Source organism: Crinia signifera, chromosome 1 (genome assembly GCF_055691185.1).
Source record: "Crinia signifera chromosome 1, ASM5569118v1, whole genome shotgun sequence".
NCBI lineage: Eukaryota > Metazoa > Chordata > Amphibia > Anura > Myobatrachidae > Crinia > Crinia signifera.
In genome coordinates this window covers 156638665-156657790 of record NC_139217.1, presented here as the reverse complement: position 1 = coordinate 156657790, position 19126 = coordinate 156638665, and the positions used below count along the sequence as shown (strand labels likewise).

Genomic DNA, 19126 nt, shown 5'->3' with positions numbered 1-19126 from the left:
TTAAAACTTCACAGAAGGCTTCACTCATGGACCCATTCATTTCTTAAAATAAAAACACACCTGATTTGGTACGAAAAAGACGAAGAAGAAGGAGAGCTATGTGATGGTGAACAAGTGCTCTGTTGGAATGGGTTAAGATAGTGCTAGGTTAGTGAAAAAATGTTGAGCCAATAGACTCGTGACATACTGGGTGAGATTTAATAGGATGAGCGATTCAGAAAATGAGATTTGGTGAGAAATCGCCAAGTTTTTTTAAAGCGGCAATCATTTACACTGCAAAACCAGTTTGATTTTGCAGTGTAAATGATTGCCGCTTTAAAAAAACTGGAGATTTCTTACCAAATCTCTCACTTTCTGTATCTCTCATCCTATTAAATCTCACCCTATGTCTCTAAAATATTAGGTAATAACTATTTTTGTATATGTAATACAGGTTTCCAACAAGCAATGGAATTTTGGGGAGGTGTCAGATCCTAAAAATGTATACCGAGATATTATTTAGATTATTATGTACTGGCTCTCCATAGACATGAAAACTTTTACATAAAAACTCTCTATGACTCCAAAGATTGGATCACCAAAGATTGGATGAAGTGCTCAAAAGATGTTCACAAATGTATGCTCAACTCTGGTGGGTTGATGGTGGAAAGCCCACCATCAACCCACCAGAGTTGGGGCTTTCCACCATCAACCCACCAGAGTTGAGCATACATTTGTGAAAATCTTTTGAGCAATTCATCTACCCACCAGAAGTGGCATATTGTTGTAACACTTGTGTTTGTGTTAATTTGTAACACCCGATATAGGGTGATTCATGTGAAATTTCATTCTTAATCCTTTTGTATTAAATACAAATCTTTTATCTAAATTGCTGTGTTATTCTAGCACCCTCTGAACCCCCCCCCCCCCCCATTCTTATATATTATGTGTATGTGTGCTACAATGCAGAATCAGACAAGTGAATGTCCAAGATAAGTCACACATCATTATAAAAAATTTGGAAAATAGGTTACACAATATAACAATGTTAAAGTGCATATATAATTTGCAGTTCCCAATTAATAATCTGCTGCATTGTTTTAATAACTATAGCTGTTCATTTGGCCTGACATTTTTCTGAAATTAATTTTCATCCACAGGGTAAACAACTCAGATTTTGAGGAGGCACTCACAGACTCTTATCTTCATGATATTCCTGTTTGAGCACAGGTGAGAGATGTTCAATGTCTCATGCAGCCTCACTAGCACAAAGTTTGTGGCGATTTCCTACTAAGAGTAGTATCCTATTAGCCGCAAAAAAAATGTTCAGAGAAATAAAAAGTGTGAAAAACACATAGAATCCATGAAAAGTTGCAGACTTGTGTATTCTTGCAGCCACAATTGGGGGGGGGGGGGGGGGCTTCTTATGCAGAGGAGTGCCAGCATCAGGACTAATTGGATGGCAACATCCTAATTGTCTGTACTTCTATTCAGTATGTTTATAGAGGATTCTAATAGAATTGTAGGTGTTCTTAATTATATATTATTGTGTATGTAAAAAACAAATGCCCTTGACCTGTGTAATATCTGTGTCCATTTTATATACTGAACTTATGTTGAACTCTGCATACCCTGCAGTTGTGCCAACATGTCCTGTTGCAGCTCCATTTTGCATCTTAATTTGTTAATTGAAATGTGTGCAATCTCTGCAGCATGCCTTGTGTCTTAAGTAAAGGAATTGATCTGCATTGTTATTTATACCCATTTTACGTTAAATCCATAATGGGTCATCCAAATCTTTACTTTTAATTTGCTGTTTTTTGTGATGTGCATTTTTTTTTTATATATATATATTTTTTACAGCTTATTGCGATAAAAATGGATCAGGGAAGAGGTCAAAGAGAAGGTGCAGGTATAAGCCGAAATATTTACCCTCAACAATACAGCTACCCATCATCACAGAATTTAGAGATACAGGAGCTCGCATCCAAGCGAGTGGACATTCAGAAAAAGAGATTTTACTTAGATGTCAAACAGAGTGCTCGAGGACGTTTTTTGAAAATCGCAGAGGTATGGATTGGCAGAGGACGACAGGATAACATCAGAAAGAGCAAGTTGACTTTATCTTTATCTGTCGCTGCTGAATTAAAGGATTGTTTGGGGGATTTCATTGAACACTATGCCCATCTAGGTCTTCGAAGCAGTCATTCTCAAAGAAGCGAACATGGAAGTGAAAAAGAGCATGATTCAAGAAGGAGACCACATCCATCCTCACCTTCCGGTTCTGCAGGATCTGAAGAGCCTGCTACCCACAGTGTTCTGAAAACAGAATACATTGAGAGAGACAATAGGAAATATTACCTAGACCTTAAAGAAAATCAACGAGGACGTTTTTTAAGAATAAGACAAACAATGACCAGAGGACCTGGAATGATTGGCTACTTTGGCCAGAGTTTGGGTCAGGAGCAGACTATAGTTCTGCCAGCGCAAGGTATGATTGAATTTAGAGATGCATTGGTTCAACTTATTGAAGATTATGGTGAAGGAGATATAGAAGAACGACGAGGGGGTGGGGATGAACCTCCTGAGCTTCCGGAAGGAACATCTTTCAGGGTGGACAACAAGAGGTTCTACTTTGATGTGGGTTCGAACCGTTATGGCATATTTTTGAGGGTAAGCGAGGTTAGGCCACCATACCGCAATACTATAACAGTCCCTTACAAAGTATGGACTAGGTTTGGGGACAATTTTATTAAATATGAAGAAGAGATGAGGAAAATTTATAACAGCCATAAAGAAAAAAGGATGGATGTTCGTGTGGACAGTAGTGAAGAGCAAGAGTGTCCAGAATAGAACAAATGCCAGTTGAACACCTACAACATTATTGAAGTCTTTTATTGAAGACCAATTCTGTAGTCTTTTTAGAAGATTTTTTTTCCTATTTTTAATTTTTGTTCATTCCTTTTATTTTTTTAGCAAAGAATCATTGGACAAAAGTAATAGTCTGGTAATCCACATTTAATCTACAACACAAACTCTTTGAGCGTACCAGCCTCCCTTACAGCTGCTTTACTAATATCAAGACTTTAGAAGTATGTTTTTGATCAGCACAAAGTTAAACATTTTAAATACCTTAGGTAAGGCTTGAATTGCACTATCAAAGCTAATTACATATATCTATATTTCTACTTGTATAGATGTATAGATATATTATACAGTATTATACAGATAAGAATTATAATATAAACTTGTTTTGTTCTTTTTATTTTTGTTATTTGATTTAAAACAAAAAAAGCTCTGCCAAGCTTATTTACAGGGCATTTATTACTGTGAATGTATAGGAAATGCATTTACATGTTTGCAGACTCTGATCGAGTCTAGAATATCTGTTGGATGCAGGATCCAACAGTAAGGGAGAAGAATAGCTGACAGTGTGCGTGTTAACTGTTTACACTGTTTACAGCCAAGGAATTTATATATTTCACTATTAAAAACATCAAAAATGACCGTCTCAACAAAATAGCTGCACCGTAAACAAGATTGAGAGAAATAAATCTGTCCATTCAGTAGCGTTGTGCAGAGAGGTAAGCGTGTGCAATTATGCCTTTTAATAATACTCCCATCGTGGCTGTTTTATATATAAATCTATATATTATGAAGGCCTGTTGTACAATGATAGCTTGTTTATACTATGTTAACTTATCTTTTGGGGGATTTTTTTCCCTCCTGTGTGTGGGTGTGGTAGGTAATAATGAAATGGCTATCAGTGAATGTTCAACTATTCTTTGGGTTAGTTGTTGCTTGATTGCAGTGTTTATACGGCATCTCCTGGCATAGAAAGTGTGTATGCTTATAGGATAAGAAGACAAAAACCTTTTGTTCCACCTGAATAGTGGCATAGGGTTCTCATGACTAAAAATGGAGGTTGAACCATACCAAATCTGCCCTTACTTGCGTATTGTTTTGCACAAGGGTTGCTGAATTTATATGTTCGGTGCACAAGTGCTGAAAAGTTTTATTTTTATTTAAAGAAAAGAATACATATATATAAATATATATATATATATACACCATTTAGTGTTTAGTAAATTGAAAATTGTATGTATATCATAGTTATGCATGTTAAGCATACCTATAGAGTTACCTTTTTTAGTACAGATTATAAGTGGAGTGTACAGTAAGTATCACTAAACACTGTTGCTGCTAATCACAGTGCCTGTAGTAACTGAGAACATGTACACAGCTATCTGGGTGTATGAATGTAACAGATCATTTGGGCCATACATATCCCACATTTGGGTAACCATGATTCCTCTGTCCGTCACATAATGGCATTTTTCCATGATTTTTCTTGTACAATAGATTTCCATTTGAATGAAAAGGATTTTTTTTTTTTGCACCAAAGCACATAATCACTTTATCATGGTATCCGTCTCCTTATGTGTGTTTTATGTTTATGTATTTTAATTTTGAAGTAACCTCGTATTTTGTGTAGATTAATACATTTCTTTTTCTTTTAAACCATATGTAGAATAATGTACAATAATCATGGTTGTTTCAATAGGGCTTATTTAGCAGCATTGAATTTGGGTGCAAGATCCACACTGAATTACAATTGCACAGCTATTGGCTTTGATCTGTTTAGTGCAAGTTGGTTGGTGTTAGCAACTATGTACTGTAGTAGTGGCACCTTAATGAAACATTAACCCAAATTAAAGGTCATATAGCTCGTATACTAGCACATTTAGATGGCTATATTGTATGTGTGTATTCTACCACCATGGTTAAGGATTAGCTTAGGTTTTTGGGGTCTTCAAAGGTTTACAGAACTGTAATCCCTATTTGTAAGGCTTCTATTGGACTATAAGTAGGTTCTCTAGCCCCATATGCAGTATTGTCAAAATGTTCGGTACTTATGTAGTATCTGGGCTGCCGATTTTGTGATTGTATGCCTTACCTTAAGGCATACAATCAGATGCGATGCGATTCGATGCGATTTTGCATAGGATTCAATGTTAAGAAGGTCCTGTTCATTTCCCCACTATCCAAGTGGGCATAGAGTTGATTTTATATAGCGTGGCGAGCCACCGAGCCCGAAGCGTGGCGAGCGAAGCGAGCCCCGCGAGGGGACGCATATTTCTTAAAAAGTATTCTGTGTCCCCTCGCGGGGCTCGCTACGCTCGCCACGCTTCAGGCTCGGTGGCTCGCTACGCTCGCCACAGGTTTATATCCAACTCCATGCCCACTTGGATAGTGGGGAAAGGAAAAGGACCCCTTTTTCCCATTGAATTCTATGTTAAAATGGACTCAGACCATTTTAACATTGAATCCTATGGAAAAATCTTGACCATCGCATCGCATACGATTTGGTCGCATGCGATGCGATACGATGCGATCCGATCCGATTTCTAAATCGGAAGCCCAGATACTACATAAGTACCAAATGTTCTATTTGCTGCTATATATTCAGCAGGGACAAGTTTAAATTTAAGTTTTACATGCAGAAACCAGTTAAAATTTGTGGCAGGACACTGGAGGATGTGGCACTTCTAAGCCAAGTACTTTATAAGCATTTCATACCAGAGAAGCTTCTTATCTGGTCCAGTTCTAAAGAGTTGTCAGTGTTTTGTATTCACAATCATTGACTTTTTTTCTTTATAGTACATTTGACATCTTATAGAATACAGGTAATATTAGATTTTTGCCAACATTTACACCAAGGGGGGTATTCAATCCCGGGTCACAACTGTAGTTACGTCCCGACAGCCGTGACCCTGGCCCATTTTCGTTTTGCTTGACTGCTAATTGCCAGGTGGGATTTAATGTCCCGTCTGACAATCTGCAAAGAGGGGGCGTGTCTGTGTTAACGGACGTGGATTGCGATCAATTCTCAGTGAAAGGGGCGCGACAGCTTTTAAAGTCTGGCCAGTTCTGTCGATCTGCCTCTTATATTCTGTCGGTCAAGACCGCATTGAATAGGAGCCCCCCCGCTATTTCCCCTGTCGGAAATAGGGGCAGGGATTGAATACATACCTACGCGTTTTACATACGTCTTGGAATATTGAGTACACTGCTGCCAAAGTAATGTATCTGTATACAGTATTTAGTAAAACCATCCAAACCATATACTAAAAGTAATTGCATTGGAAATATTTGGGCAGTTTAGGGAACATTACCCCATTGTATGTGATATTTTCTGGCCGGTTTAAAGAATATGGTAAACTGTGCAATAATTGACATCCTGTACTTTTTAGTACTCTGGCACTTTGTGACACACATTTAACCACTTGGATTTCAACTTTATTTTATTATATCGCTAAAACTATTAAATCATTTAAGAATTTTTAACTGACACCCTTCTAATCTCCCCTGTGTATATTTTTATTTTTATTTTTTTTTCTTTAATTCACTTTCTGTATTAAGTTTCATGATCTAGAAGAACTATCTAGCCTTCACTTAAAATGGTTTTATATAGATCTATAATCTCGGCATGGTCATATATATTTAATTTTACAGATTAATTCCTGAAAATTATATGGTGCTAAAACGAGCACAGGATCGCTTATAGGTATTACGTTTTAGGAATGTGTAGGTCATGCTTTCTGATGTGCGTGTTGGTGTAGGTCATTGACTGCGTCCGTGTGGTATAAAAAAAATTATTCGGTCTCCTCTTAAACTACAGCCTTTAATAATAAAGTTATTTATAGATGACAAAGTTGATATAAAGAATAGTTTCTAAAAGCTAAATAGTTTTAAGTGATGTAAATTGAGTTCTCTAATTTATAAAGTATTTTGTTTAAGCATAGTATTCTGTTACAAGACATGTTGGACATGTCAACAAAAATAATCTGAAATATTTATGGCGTATTTATGAAAATTTCACTTATGAAACCCCTCTGCAATCTTGTGGCAATAATCTATTTGAATTTATAAAGACTTGGTAATAATCAAAATTAGGTCATTGTGGTGTTTCAAATACCATAAAATCTTCAGTAAATCAGTTTGAAAGAGAAAATGTTTTTCAGTCTAAAACTATACAATACTATATAGGACTGGTAGGACATTTTTAATGAGCAAATTACCATTGTCTATAGCATATCACCAGTACTTAATGCACAATGGCATGAAATGTCAGTCATTCATAAAATGTTTTGTTTTGTACAATTCTTTGACTAAAAAGTTATCATTAAAGTGGGCCTTTCAAAAGTGCAGTATAAATTCTACAGGAGGCATGCTACCATCCTTGAGGAAATGGGTTGGGAAGTTTAATAAAGAGTAGCATCCATTGACTTGAATCTATTAAATAGCCCTGTCTAGAAGTGTCTGGCCCTAGAATGAACTGCAGGAGTGTTAGAAAATAATTTGTTTCAGCAAGCATTTTCAATGATCTCCAATTACCCGCGATCACTGGTCATGGGTAATTCTTGCCCGAAGCTATCCAATAAACCCCAATAAGGCAAAGCGAAATCAGAGAAAGCAGCCCAGTTTACAAGCGAAAACGAAGCAGCTATGGCCGAAACAAATCTGTTTTACTCAACCTGTGTGTCTTGGGAGGAAAAAGTGTTTGTTTTTTTGGGCGATCTACTTAAATAAGCCTGAACAACATTTTAGAGAACTCAGTACAAACACTTTTCGTCAGGGCTAATTGGTCTTCCCACATTGTATGAGCAGCAGGCCAGCAGTGTTATAATCTCATGGACCAAAATTTATCTAAACCCACAAACTAATAATAATGTCCAGATTATGCACACCAGATAGCATAAACAAACCTCCCATTGCTATATTTTATATTATTTTCTTTATTTTTTGTTGTTGCAATAGGTCTACCAAGTTCAGTCTTGGAAATTATACAATTTAAGGATATTGTGCAATCCACATAAGATAACTAATCAAATGGACAAATGTGATAAGACTTTAATATTCCTACATCTCTTGAATTTGGGGGGCAGGAATTTGCATCCATGTTGTTCAAGGACAAAGCCAATTAATTTAATATCTTGATTTCTTTGAAATGAGAAGGAAAGCCTGGGGTTGAACTGGATTAGGGAGCCAGCTATGATTTATACATTAGAAGAAAATTATGCCAGTAAGAAAAGATATATATATATATATAAGCAACATCATCCCATTCTTAAAATTCTATTCAATTTTTTAGTAATTGCCAAAATCTTTTAATACACATTGCAATTTATAGTTTTACTGCTGCAATTTAAAGGTCGCTTCCTAAACCTTTTTTTTTTTAATTCATTGTGTAAAAAGTTAATGTGACAACAGAAACTAATACTAAAGTGCTTAGAAAAACAAATAAGATTCAATGTTTAATATGTCTGCATTATGGTTGGGGGTCTTTTCAGTTTTACTATTTGTTCTTTTACAAAAATATAATAGGTATTTATTTAGAATATTATATGATCTTTCGCAGTAAATGCACTTGGCCATCTGTTATGGTTCTTGTGCCAAAAGAACTATATAAGAAATGGCTATACCCAACCCTCCATTAGTGTGAAGAGGGAAAAGCATCACTAGTTCATATAAAAACAAGTCGGCAGACAAAACCCTTAGTGAGCAAAGTAGTACTCAAGCTATTGAAGCCTATTTTGAAATACTCCTATCTGATTACCCCCTGAAAGTCCTACTTTTCTCTGTACATTTGTTTCAAAGCAGGCTAAATATAATCAAACTTTTGGTTGCTCAATTACACTGACATCTTTTTAACAATTTGTGCATGAATAATACTGACTGGCATTGATCATTGACAAGCCAACACCGCGCCAAACCGATGGTTGGTTACAATTTATATATTTTTTTATGTAGGCATGAGTATACCCGGCCACATTTTGCTAAATTTATGGGTCTGGAATGTCATGAAGGGGGGCCCATTCTGGTAGCTTTCTCTATTTGTAGTTTGATGGTACATGTATAAATGCACTCTTTCAGACGTCGTAGTGAGGAACCTGTATAAATAGATTTGTGATTAATTGTCGCATGGATACATTTCTAATATGATCATTTATTTTCTTATACATTATAAAGCATTTATAATTTTTTTTTTTTTTTTTTTGCGATAAATACAAACAAAAATAAAATGCAGGTCACTTGTTTATCTTTCGCCAGTATAGTTAATGTTATTGATTGTTTATAACTTTAACATTTTCTAGAAATAAATCTCAACACTTGATATCGGAGAATGAACCAGATAATTGCACAATATATGTGTGCAACCGAGCCCCCAAAAATTTGTTGTATATGCTGAATCGTCCAGCTTGTCTGTCAAATGGAATATTTTGTAAGTTGCAAATTGGCTATATCAGGCAATGTAAGCATTGCTACAGCTGGCCAACATTTTCCCTTTTGCTTCACAGGAGTGGAAAGGAGAAATCCCCCCTCTTTATGGGAGGAATGCCGATATTGTGAGCAATACACAGTGTAATCTCTCCGTATATGCATAGGAAATCTGATGGGTGTCAGGATGTAAGTTTATATGTCCATCTAAGAGGCATTTTATCTGACCATGTATGTCCAGCATTATCTTTGTTCTGATCCCCAGCAAAAGTTACTTGGAAAGTGCCTGGCCTAAATTACATTATTTTAGTATAATTGTTCTAATTTGTTTATGACAACACTTAAGGCATTATAGTGACTGTAATATATTAGCCATGCGCTGAAATAAAATGAACAATATTATTGAAGCATGAGTGAAATCCATTCCTAATAAGGAAGTAAATGAAAACTATGGTGGTGTGGCCAAACTACTATACAGACAAACCTATCTCTCATTAGGTGTGTGTGTGTGTGTGTGTGTGTAGCATATAAAAAATATTACTCAAAGTATGTAGGTTAACAGGTGCTGGGATTGCATAGGGACAGGTACAGAAGGGTGGAGGAAAACAGAGGCATGGGTATAGGAAGGGTGAGGAGGAAAGTGTACCTACATATGATTTGATGGAGGATGGAAACCTATAGAGTATAATCATTTATGTTTGAAAAAAAAAATGGTTTTGCCACTGGTAATTGCATCTGGGTAGAGCGTTTTTATTTATAAAATATCGAACCCATATTTAATTCAATTAATTAAGCCAATTGATAATTTATATATATCTAAAAAAAAAACCTGTTAAGTAGTGTAATTTAAGGACAAGAGAACAGCTTATTTGATGGCTTTGCTGTTTGATATCATCGAGGTTTTCTAATGGAGTGCAATTGAATTTATAGCCATTACAAGCCAAAGTTAACGGTTTGCAAATAGCAAAAGCTCTTTAACATTTTGATCAGGTGCCAGACAACCGGCATATTGTCTGGCAGTTGTTTCCTGGATCTGTTTGGCTTAAAACATTAAGTAAATATTTTTTAAGAACTCCTGGATTTTGTACATGTCCAGCGGTGAAGACTGTTAAATTACAGGCTCATACTTTTGCTGTTATGGGATATTGCATCATAGTGTCACACAAAGTAATGCAGACAGTGTGGATGATGGTTATTGTGTTTTTTAAAATCGCATCAACATTTTATATAACACAATAGCAAAAATAGAAAGCGTTAAAAAAAAATAAACCAAATTATAAATAAAAATGCAAAAAACAGTCTCTTGCATGTACCAAACCTTTTCATTTAACACACATGTTATGCCATTTATAAAAAGAAGCCTCTCCAGCATCGGTTTGGTATTAGTGGTAATATATAATAATTTTTTAGTCCCATCTTAGATATGACATTATTACGTGGATATCACATAAATTAATGTTGAGGTGCTACCCACTACTTTAAATAGACAGTTATACAAGAGGGCAAGCAAGTAGTTTGCAAGGTAGTAGTAGTAGTAGTACGTTTATTTATAGGGCGCCGCAAAGTGTCCGCAGCGCCGTACATAGCAAACAAAAAAAAAAAAATGACGAGGTAACGTACAGGGTGTGTTGAAAAATACAGTATAAATGGGGGTATAGCTGGTAGAACTAAAGTCAGCATCAGTTCAGAAGTAGGTGTCAAAATTGTCAAGGAGACTAAAGATGAAGTAGAGGAAGGGAAGAACAGGACAGGAGCACAGGTGAGGTAAAGAGGTAGGGTGAGTACGTGAGGAAGGAGGGCCCTACTCATAAGAGTTAACATACTAAAAATAGGTGGGTGGACGAACGAAAAACAATAGGATAAGTAGGAACGGAGGGGAACGGAGGCAGGATAAGAGGATCAAAAGAGGTTAGGAGGAGGGATAGGCTAGTCGAAAAAAGTGGGTTTTGAGGGAGCGCTTGAAGGAGGTAAGGGAATCAGAAAGCCTGATGGGTGGCGGGAGGTTGTTCCAGTGCAGGGGGGCAGCGCGAGAGAAGTCTTGGACACGGGAGTGGGAGGAGGTGATTAGGTGAGAGGTCAGTCGGCGGTCAGCGATGGAGCGAAGAGGACGGGAGGGAGTGTGGATAGAGATCAGTGAAGAGAGGTAAGGAGCGGTGGAGGAGGAGAGAGCTTTGTAGGTGGTGGTGAGGAGTTTAAAGAGAACTCGGAAAGGAATGGGGAGCCAGTGAAGAGATAGACAGAGGGGGGAGGCGGAGGTAGAGCGGCGGGAGAGGAAGATGAGCCTAGCAGCAGCGTTAAGAATGGATTGGAGAGGTGCGAGGCGGGTGAGAGGTAGCCCGGAGAGAAGGATGTTGCAGTAGTCAAGGCGGGAGATGACAAGAGAGTGAATGAGAATTTTGGTCGCGTCAGTGGAGAGGAATGGTCTGATGCGTGAGATGTTGCGTAGGTGAAAGCGGCAAGACTGTGAGAGAGCACGAATGTGGGGGGTGAAAGAGAGGGAGGAGTCAATGATGACACCGAGGCAGCGCGTTTGGTCGGTGGAGGTGATCTCGGTTTCACCAATACTGATGGAGATAGTGGGAGAAGAGGGGATGTTCGGGGGATGGAAGATTAGAAGTTCAGTTTTAGCCATGTTTAGCTTCAGGAAGCGTTGGGTCATCCAGGCTGAGATGGCTGTGAGGCATTCAGAGACCTTGGACAGGAGTGATGGGGAAAGGTCGGGGGAAGAGAGATAGATTAGGGTATCATCAGCATAAAGGTGGTAATGAAAACCATAGGAGCTGATGAGAGTGCCCAGAGAGGTGGTGTAGAGAGAGAAGAGGAGAGGGCCAAGGACAGACCCTTGGGGAACACCGACTGGCTGCGGGGTAGTAGGAGAGGAGGAGCTCGGAGTGGAGACGGAGAAGGAGCGATCGGAGAGGTATGAGGTGAACCAGGAGAATACCGTGCCAGTGATGCCAAAGGAGCGGAGTGTGTTGAGCAGGAGAGGGTGGTCAACAGTGTCAAAGGCAGCTGACAGATCAAGCTGGATGAGGATAGAGAAGAGGCCTTTGGATTTAGCTGATATTAGATCGTTAGTGACTTTGGTCAGGGCAGTTTCAGTGGAATGTAAAGGGCGGAACCCGGATTGGAGGGGGTCGAGAATGGAGTTAGCAGTAAGGTGGTTTAGGAGACGATTATAGGTCAGACGTTCTAGGAGTTTGGAGGCAAAAGGGAGGAGGGAGATGGGCCTGTAGTTGGATGGGGAGTTGGGGTCCAGATTTGTTTTTTTGAGAATTGGGGAGACAAGAGCGTGTTTGAAGGAGGAAGGGAAGATCCCAGAGGATAGGGAAAGATTAAACAGGTGAGCCAGGTGAGAGCAGACTGACGGACTGAGACGACGGATAATATTGGAGGGGATAGGATCGAGCGGGCAGGTGGAGGGAGAAGCGGATTGAAGGATAGAGTGGACTTCAGCAGCAGTGGTGGGGTAAAATGAGGACAGGGGTTGGAAGGAGGGGAGTGGGGATGTAGGAGGGGAGGAGGGAGAGGGTGGGGTCATGGCAGCAGTGATGGCAGTCCTGAGAGAGGAGATTTTGGTTGAAAAGTAGGTAGCAAAATCAGCGGCTACGATGGAGGACGGAAGAGCTGGAGGAGGGGGGGAGAGCAAGGAGTTGAAGGTGGCGAAGAGCCTGCGGGGATTGGATGATTGGGAAAGGATGAGGGACTTAAAGTAGGATTCCTTGGCCAGAGCAAGGGCAGAGCTGAAGGAGGAAAGAATGAATTTGAAATGGAGATAATCCGCGAGGGAGCGTGATTTCTTCCAGAAGCGCTCAGCAGTGCGAGAGCACTTTTTAAGGAATCGGGTGATAGGCGAGTGCCACGGTTGGGGGTTGGAGCATCGAAGGGGGATAGAGGATGGAGGGCAGGCAGAGTCCAATGTCGAAGATAGGGTGTCATTATAGAAGGAGGCGGCGAGGTTCGGGCAGGACATGGTGGTGATTGGGGCGAGAAGAGGACACAGCGTGTTAGAGAAGGCAGCAAGATCAAGTGTGTTGACGTTATGCCGTGAGACAATGCGCTTGGGAGGGGGAGTGGGAGAGGGGGAAGCAGTGAGGGAGAAGGAGATGAGGTGATGGTCAGAAAGAGGAAAAGCCGAGATAGTGTAGTCAGTAAGGGAACAAGAGCGAGAGAAGACGAGATCGAGGGAGTGTCCTTGGATGTGGGTGGGAGAGGTAGTCCACTGAGATAGGCCAAGAGAGGAGCAGAGAGAGAGGAGTTTGGAGGTGCCAGGATCAGCGGGGTTATCCAAGGGGATGTTAAAGTCACCAAGAATGACAGATGGCAGGTCAGAGGAGAGGAAGTGTGGGAGCCAGGCGGCGAAGTTGTCAAGAAATTGGGAGATAGGGCCAGGGGGGCGGTAGATTGCAGCAACACGGAGGTGGTAGGGGTAGTATAGACGGATAGAGTGAGACTCAAAGGAGGAGAAAAGGAGAGAGGGTTCAGGGTGAATGACACTGTGGGTGCATGAGGCTGAGAGGAGAAGACCCACACCGCCACCTTGGCGACCATCCGACCTGGGAGTGTGAGAGAAAGAGAGGCCACCGTGGGAGAGAGCAGCCGGAGAGACAGAATCAGAGGTGGAGAGCCAGGTCTCGGTGATAGCAAGGAGGTGGAATGCTCTAGAGATGAATAGGTCATGGATGGCAGGGAGTTTGTTGCAGATGGATCTGGCGTTCCATAGTGCACAGGAAAGAGGGGGGGTGGGTTGTGTATTTATGTGGATAAGGTTTTTGGGATTGCAGAAGCGAGGGGGGGTCGTTGGGAGGGTGGGGGTGCGGGGGCGAGTGGTCAGGATAGGTATGGGATGGGAGGGGGGAGGAGCAGTTGGAGAAAGTGAAGTTGAGAGATTAACAGCCATGAGGAACCGAAGGTGAGAGGGTAGGTTAGTGAAATCAGACAGAGGGATTTGGGAGGACAGACAGCGTCTGTAGTAGATTTGGTAGAAAACAGAGTGAGAGAGAAGGTAACAGGCAAGGAACTACTGTCAGAGAGGAGACAAGTGGGTAAAATCAGGTTGATTGAGTAATCCAATTAAGTATGAAACAGCAACAAGTGAGAGGATGAAGGGAACAGAGAAGGTCAGAAGTGAGGCAAATGTGAGCAGGCGTGAAGAGGGAACCAGAGTGCAATAAATGTGTGGCAAAGATAAGAGAAGATAATAGTGAATGAGTAAAATGAAATACAATGTTGGAAAAAATATAGATAAAAATGAATTAAATGTCAAAATTGAGCAACAGGTTGCAATACGATAGAAAGAAGATGAATATAATACAATAAAATAGAAGATGAAAATTTAGACTGTGTTCAAACTCACCTTTTTCAGTATTCTAACTCACCTGCTTCAGTTTCCAACTCACTTAAGTAATCAAGCTTCACTTTAGTCAGAAAGCTTCCCTCTCAATGAGCCAGCTCAAAATGAGCTCTGCCCCTCCTTATATAGTATGTCAGTCAGCTGTTACACTCAGCTCCTCCCCCTAATCTCTCTTAACACCTAGATTTAACTCCTCCTCCTAGTATCAGTTCACACCTAGTAACAATACACTATACAGATACAGGCACAACCAAAATCACACTCAGATTTCTCCCTCAAAATTACAGTCTCTATATAGAAAGACAGATAAAGAATACAAGACAGAATGCAAGATAACTCACCTGCTTCAGTTTCCAACTCACTTAAGTAATCAAGCTTCACTTTAGTCAGAAAGCTTCCCTCTCAATGAGCCAGCTCAAAATGAGCTCTGCCCCTCCTTATATAGTATGTCAGTCAGCTGTTACACTCAGCTCCTCCCCCTAATCTCTCTTAACACCTAGATTTAACTCCTCCTCCTAGTATCAGTTCACACCTAGTAACAATACACTATACAGATACAGGCACAACCAAAATCACACTCAGATTTCTCCCTCAAAATTACAGTCTCTATATAGAAAGACAGATAAAGAATACAAGACAGAATGCAAGATAACTCACCTGCTTCAGTTTCCAACTCACTTAAGTAATCAAGCTTCACTTTAGTCAGAAAGCTTCCCTCTCAATGAGCCAGCTCAAAATGAGCTCTGCCCCTCCTTATATAGTATGTCAGTCAGCTGTTACACTCAGCTCCTCCCCCTAATCTCTCTTAACACCTAGATTTAACTCCTCCTCCTAGTATCAGTTCACACCTAGTAACAATACACTATACAGATACAGGCACAACCAAAATCACACTCAGATTTCTCCCTCAAAATTACAGTCTCTATATAGAAAGACAGATAAAGAATACAAGACAGAATGCAAGATAACTCACCTGCTTCAGTTTCCAACTCACTTAAGTAATCAAGCTTCACTTTAGTCAGAAAGCTTCCCTCTCAATGAGCCAGCTCAAAATGAGCTCTGCCCCTCCTTATATAGTATGTCAGTCAGCTGTTACACTCAGCTCCTCCCCCTAATCTCTCTTAACACCTAGATTTAACTCCTCCTCCTAGTATCAGTTCACACCTAGTAACAATACACTATACAGATACAGGCACAACCAAAATCACACTCAGATTTCTCCCTCAAAATTACAGTCTCTATATAGAAAGACAGATAAAGAATACAAGACAGAATGCAAGATAACTCACCTGCTTCAGTTTCCAACTCACTTAAGTAATCAAGCTTCACTTTAGTCAGAAAGCTTCCCTCTCAAAGAGCCAGCTCAAAATGAGCTCTGCCCCTCCTTATATAGTATGTCAGTCAGCTGTTACACTCAGCTCCTCCCCCTAATCTCTCTTAACACCTAGATTTAACTCCTCCTCCTAGTATCAGTTCACACCTAGTAACAATACACTATACAGATACAGGCACAACCAAAATCACACTCAGATTTCTCCCTCAAAATTACAGTCTCTATATAGAAAGACAGATAAAGAATACAAGACAGAATGCAAGATAACTCACCTGCTTCAGTTTCCAACTCACTTAAGTAATCAAGCTTCACTTTAGTCAGAAAGCTTCCCTCTCAATGAGCAAGGTGCACTAGGATACAATTATATCTAAAACAAAATGTTTATTTGTATGCAAATATATGTAGGTATAAAACTGTGAAATATTAAAAAGATAAAAGGGAGACGTTTAGAAAAAAGTATATAAATTAAAACTACTAATTCAGTCTGATGTCAGTGGTTGCTTGAAATTACTCTGAGCATGTATGGCTCAGTAATTGTGTGTATGCTGTGCTGCCAATAGTAGAGTAACAAATTATGATTCTACTAGTATCAAAGCTAGAATGCATCAGTAGTTATGCTGTTGGTATGTGCCGGCTCTAATATGCTGGTTAATTGACCGTATTAGAGTATATTCACTCCTATAATGTAATATAATAGTAATATTGGTAATAATTTTCTATATATATATATATATATATATATATATATATATATATATATATATATATATATATATATATATATATATATATATATATATATATATATATATATATATATATATATATTTACAATGAGTATCCCAGATAAACAAATGGTCAATGACTTCGCAGCAATAGATAGTGACTCGGCATAGCATATTTCCTTCTAGCACTCTGTGGTTAGCTAGCTTTATAGCCTAGCAGTGGTGATCAATTTTTTAGCTAAATAGAAATAACTTTGCCTTTTTATTGGTGTGTGGTTTGTTGTGGACACTCACATTTGGGTAGCGGTTAATGCTCCTGCAGCTGGTATCGGCTGTCCTACAATGCGCTCACCTAAAATTGCTGGCACTCGGGTCTGTGTGCGCTCCACATGGCCGGCCGCTCCTCAGGTACCGCTATGGACACAGTGTATTAATTTAGAGTGCTGTTACAGCATGTGGTTTCTAACAGAAAATGAGGGGGTATTAAATCCCCACTGATATTTCCGACAGGGAAAATAGCGGCAGGCGCCTATTCAATGCTGCCTTTCCCGCCAGCATTGAACAGGCATCTCGACAAAACAAGCCCAAGTCAGTCGGGCTCGTTTTGCTGGGAACGGACTTGGATTGTCGGGCGGGCGCCTATTCAATACAGTCTTGCCCGACAGCATTGAAGAGGCAGATCGACAGAACATGCCCGACTTTAAAAGTTGCCAGGCCCGTTTAGAAGATAATTGTCGAGCACGGCCGAATCTTCACAATACGCAGCAGTTTATGTGGATAAGCCCCTTTTTTTTTTTTTTTTTTTGACGATCGGCAGGCGGGACATTGAGCCCTGCCTGGTGACATGCGGTCGAGCCAAACGAGAATGGGATAGGGTTTATGGCTGTCGGGATGGATCAACAGTCATGACCTGGGATTGAATTCCCCCCCCCCCCCCCCCCCCCCAAGACACAGTACTAATTGGTCACAGCAAATATATACACACAAATATATTATTCAACTTGACATGCATAAATAAATACATTTAAGTTAATATTAATGTATTATATTGCATACAAATAAAATTTTAGATTTAATTATCGTAGTGTGCCCTGCATTCAACTTGCTTGCTCTCTTCTATAACTAAAAAATTATGCCGTGATGCTCCCTATTACTATGCTTAGCCTTTTTAAAGCCTTCAAAAACATAACTAAATACACAATACTATTTATGCACACTACATTATTTAACTAACCTTTTCTTTTAATAAACAATAAATATTGAAAATATATCAGATGAGGCCAGAGCTTCTGTCATTTTTAATAAAAAAAAATTTTTTTTTTAAAGAGTGAATAACACATCAGAAATAAGTGTGGATTGGTTGTGGCTTAATTAGATTAGCATTTCTCATTTAGCATTAATAGGTTTGTTTATATAGTGGGTCTGTGTATATATTTAGCAAGCATACAGTATCATCCAATCTCATTCCTATCCATCTGTTGTTGCTTAGTAGTATTTGTTTTGAAGTATAAAATAATATAAGCCTCTAGAATCAGTGCTTTTATTTAGGAAGCAATCCACTGTTTCCCCACAGATTAGAGGTGAAATATGTAAAACTGTGTGCTCCTAGCCAGTGTAAAGTCAGCGTGATCTACAGTACACTAATGCTGCTTTCACATTACAAACCTGCTTTCAACCCGTTATTTTAAGTGTTTAAAAAAAAACTAGTCGAAAGCCAGTTAAACCCCTTTTACATTGCATTTTCAAAAGGGTACATTACCGCTATGAGTCCATTCACATTCCACCCGTTTCACTGTGGACCGGACATCCCCGGGTGATCACCCCCATCGGGGGCTACAAATTGAGGCCGTAGCTCCATGCAGGAAGTAAGCCACGATCCACTGGAGTCGGCTGGCTGAATCTGCGGCAGGGGTGCTGCAGGGTCGGAGCAGCATGGGGGGGCAGGAGGACCCTGCACAAGATGGGCAGATAGCGGTGGGGTCCCTGCGGAGGATGGGAACTAGTTCCCATCCTCTGCAAGGACCCCGACGCTATCTGCCCATCCGGCGCAGGGACCGTAGCATGTAATCAGGCAGGGAGACGGCCTATCACCTGCCTGATTACAGTAATTTGTTCTGCATACTGTTTCAGAGCTATTAACACTACACACTGGATCAGCTCTGAAACGGGTAGGACACTGCTTTTAACCCGTTTTGAATTACCGGTTTTCTTAAACCGGTAAATTTAGAACGGACCTTTCACATTACAGCTAGAACCGTTTTAAAGCCCTTAAAAATAGGCAATATACCATTTTTAGTTGTAATGTGAAAGGGGTATTCGTGCCATTCTAAATCTTCAACTCACCGGAAAACCACTACTGCTTTATAGTGACAGGACCATGCCTTTGTGTAAATTTAGAAAACTGATCACCTAATGCTGACACAAAGCTTAATTTACCAATGCAGTGTGATGTTA

The 19126-nt window shown here is 39.7% G+C and overlaps 1 protein-coding gene across 2 annotated transcripts in view; it reads left to right on the top strand.

Annotated features, from left to right (window-relative positions):
• PURG (purine rich element binding protein G) overlaps nt 1-3242 on the top strand; it is a 32519-nt gene extending 29277 nt beyond the window's left edge. For both annotated transcript variants that reach the window (XM_083175087.1, XM_083175094.1), the window contains exons 2-3: nt 1140-1209; nt 1843-3242. In XM_083175087.1, coding sequence (XP_083031213.1) covers nt 1858-2832 — 975 coding nt within the window. In that variant the 5' untranslated portion in view covers nt 1140-1209; nt 1843-1857 and the 3' untranslated portion in view covers nt 2833-3242. The remainder of the gene's footprint in view (nt 1-1139; nt 1210-1842) is intronic.
• The last annotated feature ends 15884 nt before the right edge of the window (nt 3243-19126 follow it).